Source organism: Orcinus orca, chromosome X (assembly GCF_937001465.1).
Source record: "Orcinus orca chromosome X, mOrcOrc1.1, whole genome shotgun sequence".
Classification (NCBI taxonomy): Eukaryota; Metazoa; Chordata; class Mammalia; order Artiodactyla; family Delphinidae; genus Orcinus; species Orcinus orca.
In genome coordinates, this window is record NC_064580.1 from 75,817,391 (window position 1) to 75,834,025 (window position 16,635).

Sequence of the window (16,635 nt, forward strand, 5' to 3'; positions counted from 1 at the left end):
AATATTGTTCAGTGACCTTGGGATCCTTTAGGGCATTTGAAGTAAATTGGATATTTTTCTTATCAATATTCCTTCAAAGAGTTAGGAAGCCATAAAACAGGGCAAGGACAAACAGGATAACAACGCTGAATTAAAGAAAATAAATTATAGCCCAAACTTGAGTAGAAAGAGGGAGAGGAGATTCAGTTTATAAAATTGAAACATTAAATGAGAAAAAAAGAATCTTTCATGCTAGATTGATATACAATATTGATGTACAATGAAAGAAAATAACATCAGCACAGTGTATGAAAAATGAACTGGGTAATAGTACCTCTGTATAAGGTTGCTAGAAGTCGTCTTCATTTGAAAGCAGAGTTTGTCTTACATTGATGGAGCACTTTGCTACTGCAATGTTGATAGAGTGAGGTTTAACTTAAATTTCTTTGTGAACAAAAAGTCATTTTTGGAAATGTTCTCTATCTGAACCTTATACATTTTTGCAGCTTGGGTTATTTAATATAGTATTTTGCAGTATTTTGTCAAAATCCCTCTGATTCAGCTTTGTAAACTGCATTTCTACTAAGAAGCAACAGCAGTATTTTAAGTAACATTAAGAAGGTAATATTTGAAATATACTGCATGACTTGAGAATGACTTGATCCTAATGTTCAGTGACTTATAAGTCTGTTCATGTAGTGACAGCTTCTAAATGATATATTTAGTACACTGACTGTATTAGAGTACAAGATGGAAGCCTGATACTGACTTTCTATTTCATTATTTTATGGATTAATATTTGCAACTGCAAACTGTTCACACCTGGGTGAAGAATGTGCAAATAGAATAGGTTAGGTTAATGTTTTAAGTTTAGCATCAACTCATCAGTTAAAAATACCAATCAATCTGTGAGACAAAACAGCCTAGATTGCAAAGGTGGCAGGTTTCCTTAGTACAGCCACTCCAAGAGAGTGTACTGCTGGTTATACAGCCTGGTTTAAATAATAGGTATGAAAAAAACCTGAGGGCAGGGGTTCTTTGTTCCTTGTGGGCTCCCAGCAGCTGTGGAAATGCTAGTAAACATCAGGTCTTATTCTACATATCAGCTTTTTACCCCTCACCTCTGGCATGCTGAACAGAGACTTAATCACTTCATATTCTATACGATCCTAATTCTGTGAGCCCCTATCTCAGATCTCAGTTGCATGTATTAATACCAGGGATCAAGTGTACCTTTAAGAGCGGGGGTAACTTTGGGTTTCTCACAACAGGTAAGCTGTATTGCAAAGTTCTGGCTTGTAAATAGAATCTAAACTAGAAATTGATCTCTTATGATTTTAATGCTTGCCATAGTTATTTTGGAAGTTTAGTATAAAGTATTGGTCCTTTAGTAATCAATGAAAATAGTCTTTAATATAAAAGTATATCATTCTTGGTAATTAAACAAGATTTAGGCGAATGTAGCAAGTGATGGTATTTCCAAAGAGCATATTTTAACCTGATCTTTGTCTGTTTTTCAACAGTTCAAGGCCTGGCAGGCCTCCTAAGCGTTCTTTGGGAGTGTTGCAGGACAATGCTCGCCTTCTGCCCCATTCAGTTCCAGGCCTCTTATCACCAGGACTTATCACTCCGACAGGTAATAAAATCCATCCGATGATCAGCCTTGTCTCTTCATACTGCCCAGCATTTGAAATGAACTCATATTGATCTAACTGCCTTGTCCTTCAGAGCTTTTCAAGCTCTACTAGAGGTTACATTATTGAATTTTTTTGATTATTCATGAAAACAGTTTTGTTATTCCAGTGACTCAAATCAAATGGACATGACTTAAAAATTAATTGTCATTTCCTTGTAAGAAATCTCTTTCAAGGCCTTATTGTGTGTATGTATGTATGTTTTTGTGTGCTGTGGGCAGAGATGGCAGGGGGTGGGGGGGACTGGCCAAACTAGCATTTTCTCAAAGCCTCCTATGGGATGTAGTATACCTGCTTGTTGATATGTCTCAATAATATTCCTTTTGTTTCCAAAAGTTCTGGGCATCTGTGTATCTTTTCCATGTTATTACTCTAGGATAAAATGTAGAAATAATATGCATCATCCCTGGTAGTACCTTATGATTAGAAAAGAAGAAAGTACAAGTAGTCATTGTCTTGAATAATGATTCAGTGTTTTTCATCGAACACTGTGATAAACAGTACTCCCCTAAAAATACCAGTCTCATAAATTTGCATTTTTGATTCTCTAAAACAAAGAACATAAAAGCACATAAAACACTCAAAAATAAGCTTGCAACTATACCTCAATTTAAAAAAAGGAATTGAAAAAAAATAAGCTTGCTATTTCTCTAACTGAACCTTTAAAAATCATTAAAGCTACTATGTGGTAGAAAATGTATTTAATGACAATATGATCTTTGTATCTTCAATGATACATAAAACTAAAAAAACCTAATGTGTTTTGGGTATTAGATCCTAGGTAATGCAAAATTATATGAGTAGTAGTTCTTGTCACAGTAGAATTAGGGAGAAGGTAATGTAAACTAATAATTTCAATTTAATTAAAGTATGATAGAGACTATAATACAAGTACATACAAGGTGCTATAATATCACAGAATGAGAGCAACTAAATCAATTTGTTAAGTTGGGTAATGCTCATAGAGATTTGAGTTATGTCTTATAGGCTGAGTGTTGGACAGATGGAGAATCAGAGGAAAAACATCCTCTGTAGACAGATATACACTGATGAGAAAGGGCCTGGTATGCTAGGGGGAATAGCAATTAAGTGGAAGAGACGGGAGCAGAGATTTAAGATGGGAGACTTATAGGTGATAGAGTTAGAGTTAGAGTTAGAGTTAGAAAGAGTGGGAAAAACCAGCTTGGGAAGCTATCTTGTTTAACAGTTTTTTCCCTATAGACCAATGGTTTTCCAAAGGGTCTTTCAAGGACTTTCCTTACTGGCTGACATGGGATTGGGGAAGTACTTCTAGGTTTCCCACTTCTGCCTCAGAATTTTACATGTTCTATTTCATATAGGATTTTGTTCAAATAAAAAAAAAAGCTGCTGTAGGTAAAAGGAACCACTGATAAGTAACTGAGTAAATGCTTTAAAAACAATTGCAGTTGAAGGTAAGTAGCAATGAAGGGAGAAATACTGAGGACCTGAATTGAGGAGAATTCAAGAGTAGAAAAGAGATTCATAGTTGCTTCATAATTAGAATTAATGACACTTGGTAACTGATCAAAATAGAGAGCGAGAGGATGAAATCCAGGATGATTCATGTCTAGCCTAGGTTATAAGTTGGATGATTATGTCATTAGCTAAGATAGAGAATTTAGGAAGAGACTCAGGCTTTGGGGATTAGATAATGATTTTTTAGACTTTAAATATTTATAAACAAATTCTGATACAAGAAGAAAGCAGCCCTGTGCATATAAATGAATATAGAGGTCATAATAGTACCTGAAATATATTACCTTGGTGCTCAATAAATGATAATCTATTTATTGACTTCTAAAATACATTGACAGAGCCTAGAATCAGTACCATGTAAATAATCAGGTCTGTGTCCTGATGAAAGATGTATCCTGTGTAGATGGAAGAAAAAAAGGATTTTATAATTGCTTTGAGGCTAATGTACTCTTGAGTAAACTTCGGTACCTTATCTGTTGAGAAAAACCTATAACATATATTAAGTTTCTATTAGTACCAGACATGGGTGCTAAGTGTTTTATATACACTTCATTTAATCTTATAGTAACCTTATGAATATTGTCTTCATTTTTCAAGTAAACAATGTATGGCTCAGTGAGTTTAAATTAATTGCTTGAGGTTACAGAGCAACTGAGTGGCAGAACTGGGTTTCAGACCAGGTCTTCTAAAGTCCAGGGCCTATAATTTTTCCTCATCATCATGATGTCTTTTTTTATTTTTTTTTTATTTTTTTTTAACATCTTTATTGGGGTATAATTGCTTTACAATGGTGTGTTAGTTTCTGCTTTATAACAAAGTGAATCAGTCATACATAAACATATGTTCCCATATGTCTTCCCTGTTGCGTCTCCCTCCCTCCCACCCTCCCTATCCCACCCCTCCAGGCTGTCACAAAGCACCGAGCCAATATCCCTGTGCCATGCGGCTGCTTCCCACTAGCTATCTACCTTACTGCGTTTGTTAGTGTGTATATGCCCATGACTCTCTCTCGCCCTGTCACAGCTCACCCTTCCCCCTCCCCATAACCTCAAGTCCGTTCTCTAAGAGGTCTGCGTCTTTATTCCTGCTTTACCCCTAGGTTCTTCATGACATTTTTTTCTTAAATTCCATATATATGTGTTAGCATACGGTATTTGTCTTTTTCTTTCTGACTTACTTCACTCTGTATGACAGACTCTAGGTCTATCCACCTCATCACAAATAGCTCAATTTCGTTTCTTTTTATGGCTGAGTAATATTCCATTGTATATATGTGCCACATCTTCTTTATCCATTCATCCGATGACGGGCACTTAGGTTGTTTCCATCTCCGGGCTAATGTAAATAGAGCTGCAATGAACATTTTGGTACATGACTCTTTTTGAATTTTGGTTTTCTCAGGGTATATGCCCAGTAGTGGGATTGCTGGGTCATATGGTAGTTCTATTTGTAGCTTTTTAAGGAACCTCCATACTGTTCTCCATAGTGGCTGAACCAATTCACATTCCCACCAGCAGTGCAAGAGTGTTCCCTTTTCTCCACACCCTCTCCAGCATTTATTGTTTCTAGATTTTTTGATGATGGCCATTCTGACTGGTGTGAGATGATATCTCATTGTAGTTTTGATTTGCATTTCTCTAATGATTAATGATGTTGAGCATTCTTTCATGTGTTTGTTGGCAGTCTGTATATCTTCTTTGGAGAAATGTCTATTTAGGTCTTCTGCCCATTTTTGGATTGGGTTGTTTGTTTTCTTGTTATTGAGCTGCATGAGCTGCTTGTAAATTTTGGAGATTAATCCTTTGTCGGTTGCTTCATTTGCAAATATTTTCTCCCATTCTGAGGGTTGTCTTTTGGTCTTGTTTATGGTTTCCTTTGCTGTGCAAAAGCTTTGAAGTTTCATTAGGTCCCATTTGTTTATTTTTGTTTTTATTTCCATTACTCTAGGAGGTGGGTCAGAAAGGATCTTGCTTTGATTGATGTCATAGAGTGTTCTGCCTATGTTTTCCTCTAAGAGTTTGATAGTTTCTGGCCTTACATTTAGGTCTTTAATCCATTTTGAGCTTATTTTTGTGTATGGTGTTAGGGAGTGATCTAATCTCATACTTTTACATGTACCTGTCCAGTTTTCCCAGCACCACTTATTGAAGAGGCTGTCCTTTCTCCATTGTACATTACTGCCACCTTTATCAAAGATAAGGTGTCCATATGTGCATGGGTTTATCTCTGGGCTTTCTATCCTGTTCCATTGATCTATCTTTCTGTTTTTGTGCCAGTACTATACCGTCTTGATGACTGTAGCTTTGTAGTATAGTCTGAAGTCAGGGAGCCTGATTCCTCCAGTTCCTTCTTTCGTTCTCAAGATTGCTTGGGCTATTCGGGGTCTTTTGTGTTTCCATACAAATTGTGAAATTTTTTGTTCTAGTTCTGTGAAAAATGCCAGTGGTAGTTTGATAGGGATTGCATTGAATCTATAGATTGCTTTGGGTAGTAGAGTCATTTTCACAATGTTGATTCTTCCAATCCAAGAACATGGTATATCTCTCCATCTATTTATATCATCTTTAATTTCTTTCATCAGTGTCTTATAATTTTCTGCATACAGGTCTTTTGTCTCCTTAGGTAGGTTTATTCCTAGATATTTTATTCTTTTTGTTGCAATGGTAAATGGGAGTGTTTTCTTGATTTCACTTTCAGATTTTTCATCATTAGTATATAGGAATGCCAGAGATTTCTGTGCATTAATTTTGTATCCTGCCACTTTACCAAATTCATTGATTAGCTCTAGTAGTTTTCTGGTAGCATCTTTAGGGTTCTCTATGTATAGGATCATGTCATCTGCAAACAGTGACAGCTTTACTTCTTCTTTTCCAATTTGGATTCCTTTTATTTCCTTTTCTTCTCTGATTGCTGTGGCTAAAACTTCCAAAACAATGTTGAATAATAGTGGTGAGAGTGGGCAACCTTGTCTTGTTCCTGATCTTAGTGGAAATGCTTTCAGTTTTTCACCATTGAGGATGATGTTTGCTGTGGGCTTGTCATATATGGCCTTTATTATGTTGAGGAAAGTTCCCTCTATGCCTACTTTCTGCAGGGATTTTATCATAAATGGGTGTTGAATTTTGTCAAAAGCTTTCTCTGCATCTATTGAGATGATCATATGGTTTTTCTCCTTCAATTTGTTAATATGGTTTATCACATTGATAGATTTGCGTATATTGAAGAATTCTTGCATTCCTGGAATAAACCCCACTTGATCATGGTGTATGATCCTTTTAATGTGCTGTTGGATTCTGTTTGCTAGTATTTTGTTGAGGATTTTTGCATCTATGTTCATCAGTGATATTGGCCTGTAGTTTTCTTTCTTTGTGACATCCTTGTCTGGTTTTGGTATCAAGGTGATGGTGGCCTCGTAGAAGGAGTTAGGGAGTGGTCCTCCCTCTGCTATATTTTGGAAGAGTTTGAGAAGGATAGGTGTTAGCTCTTCTCTAAATGTTTGATAGAATTCGCCTGTGAAGCCATCTGGTCCTGGGCTTTTCTTTGTTGGAAGATTTTTAATCACAGTTTCAATTTCAGTGCTTGTGATTGGTCTGTTCATATTTTCTATTTGTTCCTGATTCAGTCTTGGCAGGTTGTGCATTTCTAAGAATTTGTCCATTTCTTCCAGATTGTCCATTTTATTGGCATAGAGTTGCTTGTAGTAATCTCTCATGATCTCTTTTATCTCTGCAGTGTCAGTTGTTACCTCTCCTTTTTCATTTCTAATTCTATTGATTTGAGTCTTCTCCCTTTATTTCTTGATGAGTCTGGCTAGTGGTTTATCTATTTTGTTTATCTTCTCAAAGAACCAGCTTTTAGTTTTATTGATCTTTGCTATTGTTTCCTTCATTTCTTTTTCATTTATTTCTGATCTGATTTTTATGATTTCTTTCCTTCTGCTAGCTTTGGGGTTTTTTTGTTCTTCTTTCTCTAATTGCTTGAGGTGCAAGGTTAGGTTGTTTATTCGAGATGTTTCCTGCTTCTTAAGGTGGGCTTGTATTGCTATAAACTTCCCCCTTAGAACTGCTTTTGCTGCATCCCACAGGTTTTGGGTCGTTGTGTCTCCATTGTCATTTGTTTCTAGGTATTTTTTGATTTCCTCTTTGATTTCTTCAGTGATCTCTTCATTATTAAGTAGTGTATTGTTTAGCCTCCATGTGTTTGTATTTTTTACAGATCTTTTCCTGTAATTGATATCTAGTCTCATGGCGTTGTGGTCAGAAAAGATACTTGATACAATTTCAATTTTCTTAAATTTACCAAGGCTTGATTTGTGACCTAAGATATGATGTATCCTGGAGAATGTTCCATGAGCACTTGAGAAAAATGTGTATTCTGTTGTTTTTGGATGGAGTGTCCTATAAATATCAATTAAGTCCATCTTGTTTAATGTATCATTTAAAGCTTGTGTTTCCTTATTTATTTTCATATTGGATGATCTGTCCATGGGTGAAAGTGGGGTGTTAAAGTCCCCTACTATGAATGTGTTACTGTCGATTTCCCCTTTTATGGCTGTTAGTATTTGCCTTATGTATTGAGGTGCTCCTATGTTGGGTGCATAAATATTTACAATTGTTATATCTTCTTCTTGGATCGGTCCCTTGATCATTATGTAGTGTCCTTCTTTGTCTCTTTTAATAGTCCTTATTTTAAAGTCTATTTTGTCTGATATGAGAATTGCTACTCCAGCTTTCTTTTGGCTTCCATTTGCATGGAATATCTTTTTCCATCCCCTTACTTTCAGTCTGTATGTGTCTCTAGGTCTGAAGTGGGTCTCTTGTAGACAGCATATATAAGGGTCTTGTTTTTGTATCCATTCAGCTAATCTGTGTCTTTTGGTGGGAGCATTTAGTCCATTTACATTTAAGGTAATTATCGATATGTATGTTCCTATTCCCATTTTCTAAATTGTTTTGGGTTCGTTATTATAGGTCTTTTCCTTCTTTTGTGTTTCTTGCCTAGAGAAGATCCTTTAGCATTTGTTGTAAAGCTGGTTTGGTGGTGCTGAACTCTCTCAGCTTTTGCTTGTCTGTAAAGGTTTTAATTTCTCCAACAAATCTGAATGAGATCCTTGCTGGGTAGAGTAGTCTTGGCTGCAGGTTTTTCTCCTTCATCACTTTCAGTATGTCCTGCCACTCCCTTCTGGCTTGTAGGGTTTCTGCTGAGAGATCAGCTGTTAACCTTATGGGGATTCCCTTATGTGTTATTTGTTGTTTTTCCCTTGCTGCTTTTAATATGCTTTCTTTGTATTTAATTTTTGACAGTTTGATTAATATGTGTCTTGGCGTATTTCTCCTTGTATTTATCTTGTATGGGACTCTCTGTGCTTCCTGGACTTGATTAACTATTTCCTTTCCCATATTAGGGAAGTTTTCAACTATAATCTCTTCAAATATTTTCTCAGTCCCTTTCTTTTTCTCTTCTTCTTCTGGAACCCCTATAATTCGAATGTTGGTGCGTTTAATGTTGTCCCAGAGGTCTCTGAGACTGTCCTCAGTTCTTTTCATTCTTTTTTCTTTATTCTGCTCTGCTGTAGTTATTTCCACTATTTTATCTTCCAGGTCACTTATCCGTTCTTCTGCCTCAGTTACTCTGCTATTGATCCCATCTAGAGTACTTTTAATTTCATTTATTGTGTTGTTCATCGTTGCTTGTTTCATCTTTAGTTCTTCTAGGTCCTTGTTAACTGATTCTTGCATTTTGTCCAATCTATTGTCCATTCTATCTCCAAGATTTCGGATCAACCTTACTATCATTATTCTGAATTCTCTTTCAGGTAGACTGCCTATTTCCTCTTCATTTGTTAGGTCTGGTGTATTTTTATCTTGCTCCTTTATCTGCTGTGTGTTTTTCTGTCTTCTCATTTTGCTTATCTTACTGTGTTTGGGGTCTCCTTTTTGCAGGCTGCAGGTTTGTAGTTCCTCCTGTTTTTGATGTCTGTCTCCAGTGGCTAAGGTTGGTTCAGTGGGTTGTGTAGGCTTCCTGGTGGAGGGGACTAGTGCCTGTGTTGTGGTGGATGAGGCTGGATCTTGTCTCTCTAGTGGGCAGGTTCACGTCTGGTGGTGTGTTTGGGGGTGTCTGTGGCCTTATTATGATTTTAGGCAGCCTCTCTGCTAATGGGTGGTGTTGTGTTCCTGTTTTGCTAGTTGTTTGGCATAGGTTTTCCAGCACTGTGGCTTGCTGGTCGTTGAGTGAAGCTGGGTGCTGGTGTTAAGATGGAGGTCTCTGGGAGATTTTCGCCGTTTGATATTATGTGGAGCTGGGAGGTCTCTTGTTGATCAGTGTCCTGAAGTTGGCTGTCCTACCTCAGAGGCAGAGCCCTGCCTCCTGGCTGGAGCACCAAAAGCTTTTCATCCACAGGCTCAGGATAAAAGGGAGAAAAAGTAGAGGGAATTAGTAGAAGTACGAGGAAAGAAAGAAGGAAAGGAGGGTAGGAAGGAAGGAAGAAAGAAAGAAAGAAGCAAAGAAGGAAAGAAGGCAAGAAGGAAAGAAAGGAGGGAGGGAGGGAGGGAGGAAGGAAGGAAGGAGGGAAAGAAGGAAAAAAGAAAGAAAGAAGATACAGTAAAAATAAAATAAAGTATAATAAAGTTATTGAATTAAAAAATTCTTATTTAGAAAAAAAAAAAAGGGACGGAAAGAACCTTAGGACAAATGTTGGAAGCAAAGCTATACAGACAAAATCTTACACAGAAGCATACACATACACCCTCACTAAAAGAGGTAAATGGGGAAAAATCCTAAATCTTGCTGTCAGAGACCACCTCCTCAATTTGGGATGATTCGTTGTCTAAAGGAGGGAAGGAAGGACGGAAAGAAAGAAAGAAAGAACGAAGGTAAAGTATAATAAGGTTATTAAAATTAATTATTAAGAAAAAAAAATTAAAAAAAAAACATGGACGGATAGAACCCTAGGACAAATGGTGGAAGCAAGACTATACAGACAAGATCTCACATAGAAGCATACACATACACATTCACAAAAAGAGGAAAGGGGAAAAAATCATAGATCTTGCTCCTAAAGTCCACTTCCTTAATTTGGGATGATTGGTTGTCTATTCAGGTATTCCACAGATGCAGGGTACATCAAGTTGATTGTGGAGCTTTAATCCGCTGCTTCTGAGGCTGCTGTGAGAGATTTCCCTTTCTCTTCTTTGTTCTCACAGCTCTCAGGGCTAAGCTTTGGATTTGGCCCTGCCACTGCGTGTAGATCGCTGGAGGGCGTCTGTTTTTTGCTCAGACAGGATGGGGTTAAAAGAGCCGCTGATTGGGGGCTCTGGCGCACTCAGGCCGGCGGGGACGGAGGGGCACAGAGTGCGGGGCGGGCCTGCGGTGGCAAAGGCCGGCGTGACTTTGCACCAGCCTGAGGCGCGCTGTGCGCTCTCCCGGGGAAGTTGTCCCTGGATCCCGGGAACCCGGCAGTGGCGGGCTGCACAGGCTCCGCGGAAGAGGGGTGTGGAGAGTGACCTGTGCTCGCACACAGGCCCCTCGGTGGCGGCAGCAGCAGCCTTAACGTCTCCCGCCCGCCTCTGGGGTCCGCGCTTTTAGCTGCGGCTTGCGCCCGTCTCTGGATTCCGCGCTTTCAGCCGCGGCTCGCGCCCGTCTCTGGATTCCGCGCTTTCAGCCGCGGCTCGCGCCCGTCTCTGGATTCCGCGCTTTCAGCCGCGGCTCGCGCCCGTCTCTGGATTCCGCGCTTTCAGCCGCGGCTCGCGCCCGTCTCTGGGGTTCGCGCTTTTAGCCGCGGCTCGCGCCCGTCTCTGGAGTTCCTTTAAGCAGCGTTCTTAAACCCCTCTCCTCACGCCCCAGGAAACAAAGAGGGAAGGAAAATTCTCCTGCCTCTTCTGCAGGTGCAGGCTTTTCCCCGGACTCCCTCCCGGCTAGCTGTGGTGCACTAACCCCTTCAGGCTATGTTCAAGCCGCCAACCCCAGTCCTCTCCCTGCGCTCCGGCCTCAGCTCGCAGCCCCGCCCGCCCCGGCGGGTGAGCAGACAAGCCTCTCGGGCTGGTGAGTGCCGGTCGGCACCGATCCTCTGTGCGGGAATCTCCCCGCTTTGCCCTCCGCACCCGTTGCTGTGCACTCCTCCGCGGCTTCGAAGCTCCCCCCTCCGCCTCCCGCAGTCTCCGCCCGCGAAGGGGCTTCCTAGAGTGTGGAAACTTTTCCTCCTTCACAGCTCCCTCCCACTGGTGCAGGTGCCGTCCCTATTCTTTTGTCTCTGGTTTTTCTTTTGCCCTACCCAGGTACGTGGGGAGTTTCTTGCCTTTTGGGAGGTCTGAGGTCTTCTGCCAGCCTTCAGTAGGTGTTCTGTAGGAGTTGTTCCACGTGTAGATGTATTTCTGGTGTATCTGTGGGGAGGAAGGTGATCTCCGCGTCTTACTCTTCCGCCATCTTCCGCCTTCTCCCCAATGATGTCTTATAGTAAATGTTAAAATCCAGTTTGAGGTTTTCATCCCCTCCTAATTTACTTGGCATGTATGCTTCAATTCCTACAAGATAACGGAGCCTCCTTCCTTGGATTAGAGCCTTGGCCTTCCGTCTTACAACTTGGATTTACCACAATGAGAATTATTGGAACAAAAAAAGACTCCTCAATTCATAACCCTTTGCTTGTGCCTAGAATGAGATGATAGAGATAGATAAAGGATTGAGTAGGGAAAGGCATGAATACTTCAGTCTAAATAGCAAACAGTAGAAAAATCATTAAACGGGAAGGAAGAGGAATCTGCACAGCTCTATAGTAATTTCTCTTCTTAGAATACATTAATTTATTTTACATGCTCAAGGATATCCTACTCACTTACAGTCATCTAAGAAGAAAAATGCTCTGTAAGCCAAGTAGAAATAATTCTGGGATTATGCATTATTTTGCATTAGACACACTTCTTCACTCCTCCATTAGTAAAGATAATTGAGATAGAATCAATTCTCAATTTAGCTATCAGTAAGTTTCATATTTGGCATTACACTTATTATCCATTAAAAACTTAACTTTCATTAATTTTACTTAAATATACTTTTGAAAAATTCAGTTGATGTTTTTAATATGATCTGTTATGGGTTGAGAATTATCCTATTTTTCCCAAATGATTGTTAAAATGCTTTACAGTATTTTCCTGTTTCAGGTCCTTATGTCTCAACATTTTTTTGTAAAGAAAGAGATAATATTTTACAGCTCTGTATAATTTTACATACAACTGTCAAATTAATTATTGATAAGAGTCTGCTGTTATCTTCTGTTTCAATGTCATATGTCTGGAGAAGCCTCTTTGAACCCTACTGAGTTTGCCTAAGTAAATGAAACTTGTTCTCCATTTGTTTATATTATTTCTTTGCATTTGCAATTTGAAAATGGGGTCTAAGGGTAACAAAATGCAATGATCATGACATCACTTTTTAAATATAGTGATGTTTTTGTATATTATTTTTGCCTTTAAATTGTTATTTTTCCCCCAACAGTTGCAAGCAAAAAAATGAAAGTAAAAAGGTTTAGAAATGGTTAAGTCATTTGAGAAGAGTGCTCTATTTATTCATATAGCTTGACATGTAAATTCTTAAAAATGCAGAATAATATCAGGTATGCCATATTGTTTTATCTGCTTAGCATAAAGGTATTTCAAATTTTCTACTTTATGTGATTTTATTTCCTTTTTTGATGTGTATCATTTTTCCATTTCAAAGATGTTTATTTTCCTCTTTGTTATATTTCCTCTGTATAATGGAAACTGATTCATTCAAACTCCACTAATTCAGATCTTGAGATAATTCAGAGAGTGGCTATGCTAAAGTCTCTGGTATTAATAAACGTATCTCATTTAGCAAATGAAAAGTATAAATAAAAATCTGTGTGTGTGTGTGTGTGTGTGTGCATTGGTGTAGGGTCATTAAAATACTTGGGAAATTTAAATGTACTTAGGTATCTAAAAATTACTCCAAAAATTAATTTCTATACATATAATCAACATACTAATTACTGATGATAATTCTTTTTTCACTAAGATAGGACCCACAGGTGCTATTCTTGACAATATTGTCTGATATCGATTTAGAGATTATATCTATGTAACTACAGACCAAGAGATATAGTATGTATGTATATATGTATGTATCTATCATCAATTAATATCTGTCTATAGATAAAAATGTATATGAATTCATGATTTTCATTTAACATGTTTCTTTTTTAAATTGGAGTATAATTGCTTTACAATGTTTTGTTAGTTTCTGCTGTACAATGAAGTGAATCAGCTATATGTATACCTATATCCCCTCCTTCTTGGACCTCCCTCCCACACCCCCCCATCCCACCCATCTAGGTAGTGACAGAGCACCGAGCTGAGCTTCCTGTGCTTTATAGCATGTTCCCACTAGCTATCTATTTTACGCATAGTAGTGCATATATGTCAATCCTAATCTCCCAATTCATCCCACCCTCCCTTTCCCCTCCTGTGTCCACATATCCGTTCTCTATGTCTACGTCTCTATGCCCATCCTGCAATAGGTTCCTCTGTACCATTTTTCTAGATTCCACATATATGCATTAATATATGATATTTGTTTTGCTCTTTCTGACTTACTTCACTCTGTACGACAGACTCTAGCTCCATCAACGTCTCTACAAATAACCCAATTTCGTTTCTTTTTATGGCTGAGTAATATTCCGTTGTATATATGTACCACATCTTCTTTATCCATTCATCTGTTGTTGAACATTTAGATTGTTTCCATGTCCTGGCTATGTAAATAGTGCTGCAATGAACCTTGGGGTACATGTGCCCTTTTGAATTATGGTTTTCTCAGGGAATTTGCCTAGTAGTGGGATTGCTGGGTCATATAGTAGTTCTATTTTTAGTTTTTTAAGGGACCTGCATACTGTTCTCCACAGTGGCTGTATCAATTTACATTCCCACCAACAGTGCAAGAGGATTCCCTTTTCTCTACACCATCTCCAGCATTTATTGTTTGTAGATTTTTTGATGCTGGCCATTCTGACCGGTGTGAGGTAATACCACATTGTAGTTTTGATTTGTATTTCTCTAATAATTAATGATGTTGAACATCTTTTCATGTGCTTCTTGTCCATATGTATGTCTTCTCTGGTGAAATGTCTATTTAGGTCTTCTGCCCATTTTTTAATTGGGTTGTTTGGGTTTTTCTAATATTGAGCTCCATGATCTGTTGTATATTTTGGAGATTAATCCTTTGTTGCTTCTTTTGCAAATATTTTCTCCCATTCTGAGGGTTGTCTTTTCATTAACATATGTTTCTTGAACATCTGTTCTGCACCAAACAATATGAGAAAACATTACAACACATTGAAATAAAATTCATTTTTTTTTTTTTTTTTTTTTGTGGTACGCGGGCCTCTCACTGTTGTGGCCTCTCCCATTGCGGAGCACGGGCTCCGGACGCGCAGGCTCAGCGGCCACGGCTCACAGGCCTAGCCGCTCCATGGCATGTGGGATCACACGAACCCGTGTCCCCTGCATTGGCAGGCGGACTCTCAACCACTGCACCACCAGGGAAGCCCTAAAATTCATTTTGTGAGTCATATTTTTCTCAAATTCCATCAGCCTTTTATTGAGTTACTAAAAAATGATGAAATTTAATTTTTTTTGCCTTCATATATTGCACTGCTGATATTCTCATCTCATGTTTCTGTCTCTGTTTCTATTGTACAATCTGTGTGTCTTAATTCCCTGATAGGTCATTAATACAAAATAATCCTATTACCTAGTATTTTCTGTAAAATATTTTGGGTTATAGAGGGAAAAAGAGGAAGGACTTTTATCCCCATCTTTCTCTGCAGATCTGGAGAAGTGCTGATATCCCTGGATAACATTCAAAGCATGGATTAGTCATGTGTGCCTTTGAATTTCCCAAAATATGACTACCCCCCTTTCCTCAGTTTATGAACTATTTCAAACAGACAGACATGGAATTTGGCCTCAGAGAGATTTAAACTGACAACTTACAAGGAAGTAATAAAGTGCTTCAAATGAAATTCCTGTAGTGTTCACTCTTTAAAAGCTAGCAGATTCTTCATCTGTTTGTTTTTTTTTTCTTCAAGTTCTATTGTGACAAAATATTTTTAGGAATTTCAGCTGCCATCCAACTCCTTGGGAAACTGAGCCTGTGAATATCCAATTCTGTAATAGTAGCTACAACAATCAACTCAGGATTGGCAGAGCCATAAGTAGAATCCTGCCAGGTCTTTGCAGTGAGATGTTAGCTTCATGATATGGTATAATGCCAGTTAGCCTGATAGCATGATTGGAATCAGCACCCTTCCCTTTTCAAGATGCATTTCATATTCTTACTCAGTTGGCTTGGATGCTAAGAAGTGGTCATAAGGAGGACAGAGTGGTCCTAGGCCTTTCTTCTGTGAGTGTAAGACAGGAGAGATCTATCTAGAAAGAACCAAACCAACCTTTTTAATGGTCAACTTAAGACATTTCTGTTTCTGTGACTATCTTTGACTTTTTCAATGAGTAATATTGTAAAGCATGCTTCATGTCACACAAATGGTAACTGCTTTCATGTCATTGCATTTTCTTTATTTTTTGTGTGTCCAGGAAGAACCATTGGCCTAATAGGAGCCAGAGTTGAATGACTAAATTTTCTAATATAGAGTTTAGACTAACATACAATTTCGGTATCTCCACTAAACAAAAAGATTAACTACATCAGTTTAATAACAGGAACTTCATTCATTATATTAGCTAAATCTGGGTTTCCAAAACACTGATTTATATTTAAATATTTGTCAGTGCTTTTTTTCTATATATATTATAATTATCCTAACCTAAAAATGTCTCCACCCAATGTTTTTAGATGCCTGCAAATCATTTTTGTATTATATTGATGGCTCATAGAGCAAAAGCCATTGCTTATTTCCAATGTAGATGGAGGAGAAAACTTGGAATTTAAGCAAACCTTACAGGATGATGATGGTGATGATGATGATGATAAGCTTTATAGTGCTTTATTAAGCACTCCCAAATCTTTAATGTGTGTCTATGTGTATGTAGGTAGCTAAACTTTAAGTTTTAAAAAAGAACACTTTTCAAGGTCCATCCATGTTGTCATGAATGATGGGATTTTATTCTTTTTTATGACTGAGTAGTATTCCATTTTATATGTATACCACTTCTTCATTATGCATTCATCTATTGATGGGAACATAGGTTTATTCCATATCTTGGCTATTGTAAATAATGCTGCAATGAATATAGGGGAATAAATATCTTTTCAAAATAGTGGTTTTGTTTTCTTTGGATAAATCTCCAGTAGTGGAATTGCTGGATCATATGGTAGTTCTATTTTTAATTTTTTGAGGAACCTTCATACTATTTTCCATAATGGCTACACCAATTACATTCACACCAACAACGCAAAGGGGTTTGCTATTCTCCACATCCTTGCCAATACTCGT

General features: G+C 38.1%; 1 protein-coding gene across 2 annotated transcripts in view; it reads left to right on the plus strand.

The window, feature by feature from the left end:
* DACH2 (dachshund family transcription factor 2) overlaps positions 1 to 16,635 on the plus strand; it is a 643,115-nt gene that overhangs the window by 240,139 nt on the left and 386,341 nt on the right. For both annotated transcript variants that reach the window (XM_049705106.1, XM_033411534.2), the window contains exon 3: positions 1,503 to 1,615. In XM_049705106.1, the coding sequence (XP_049561063.1) occupies positions 1,503 to 1,615 (113 nt within the window). The remainder of the gene's footprint in view (positions 1 to 1,502; positions 1,616 to 16,635) is intronic.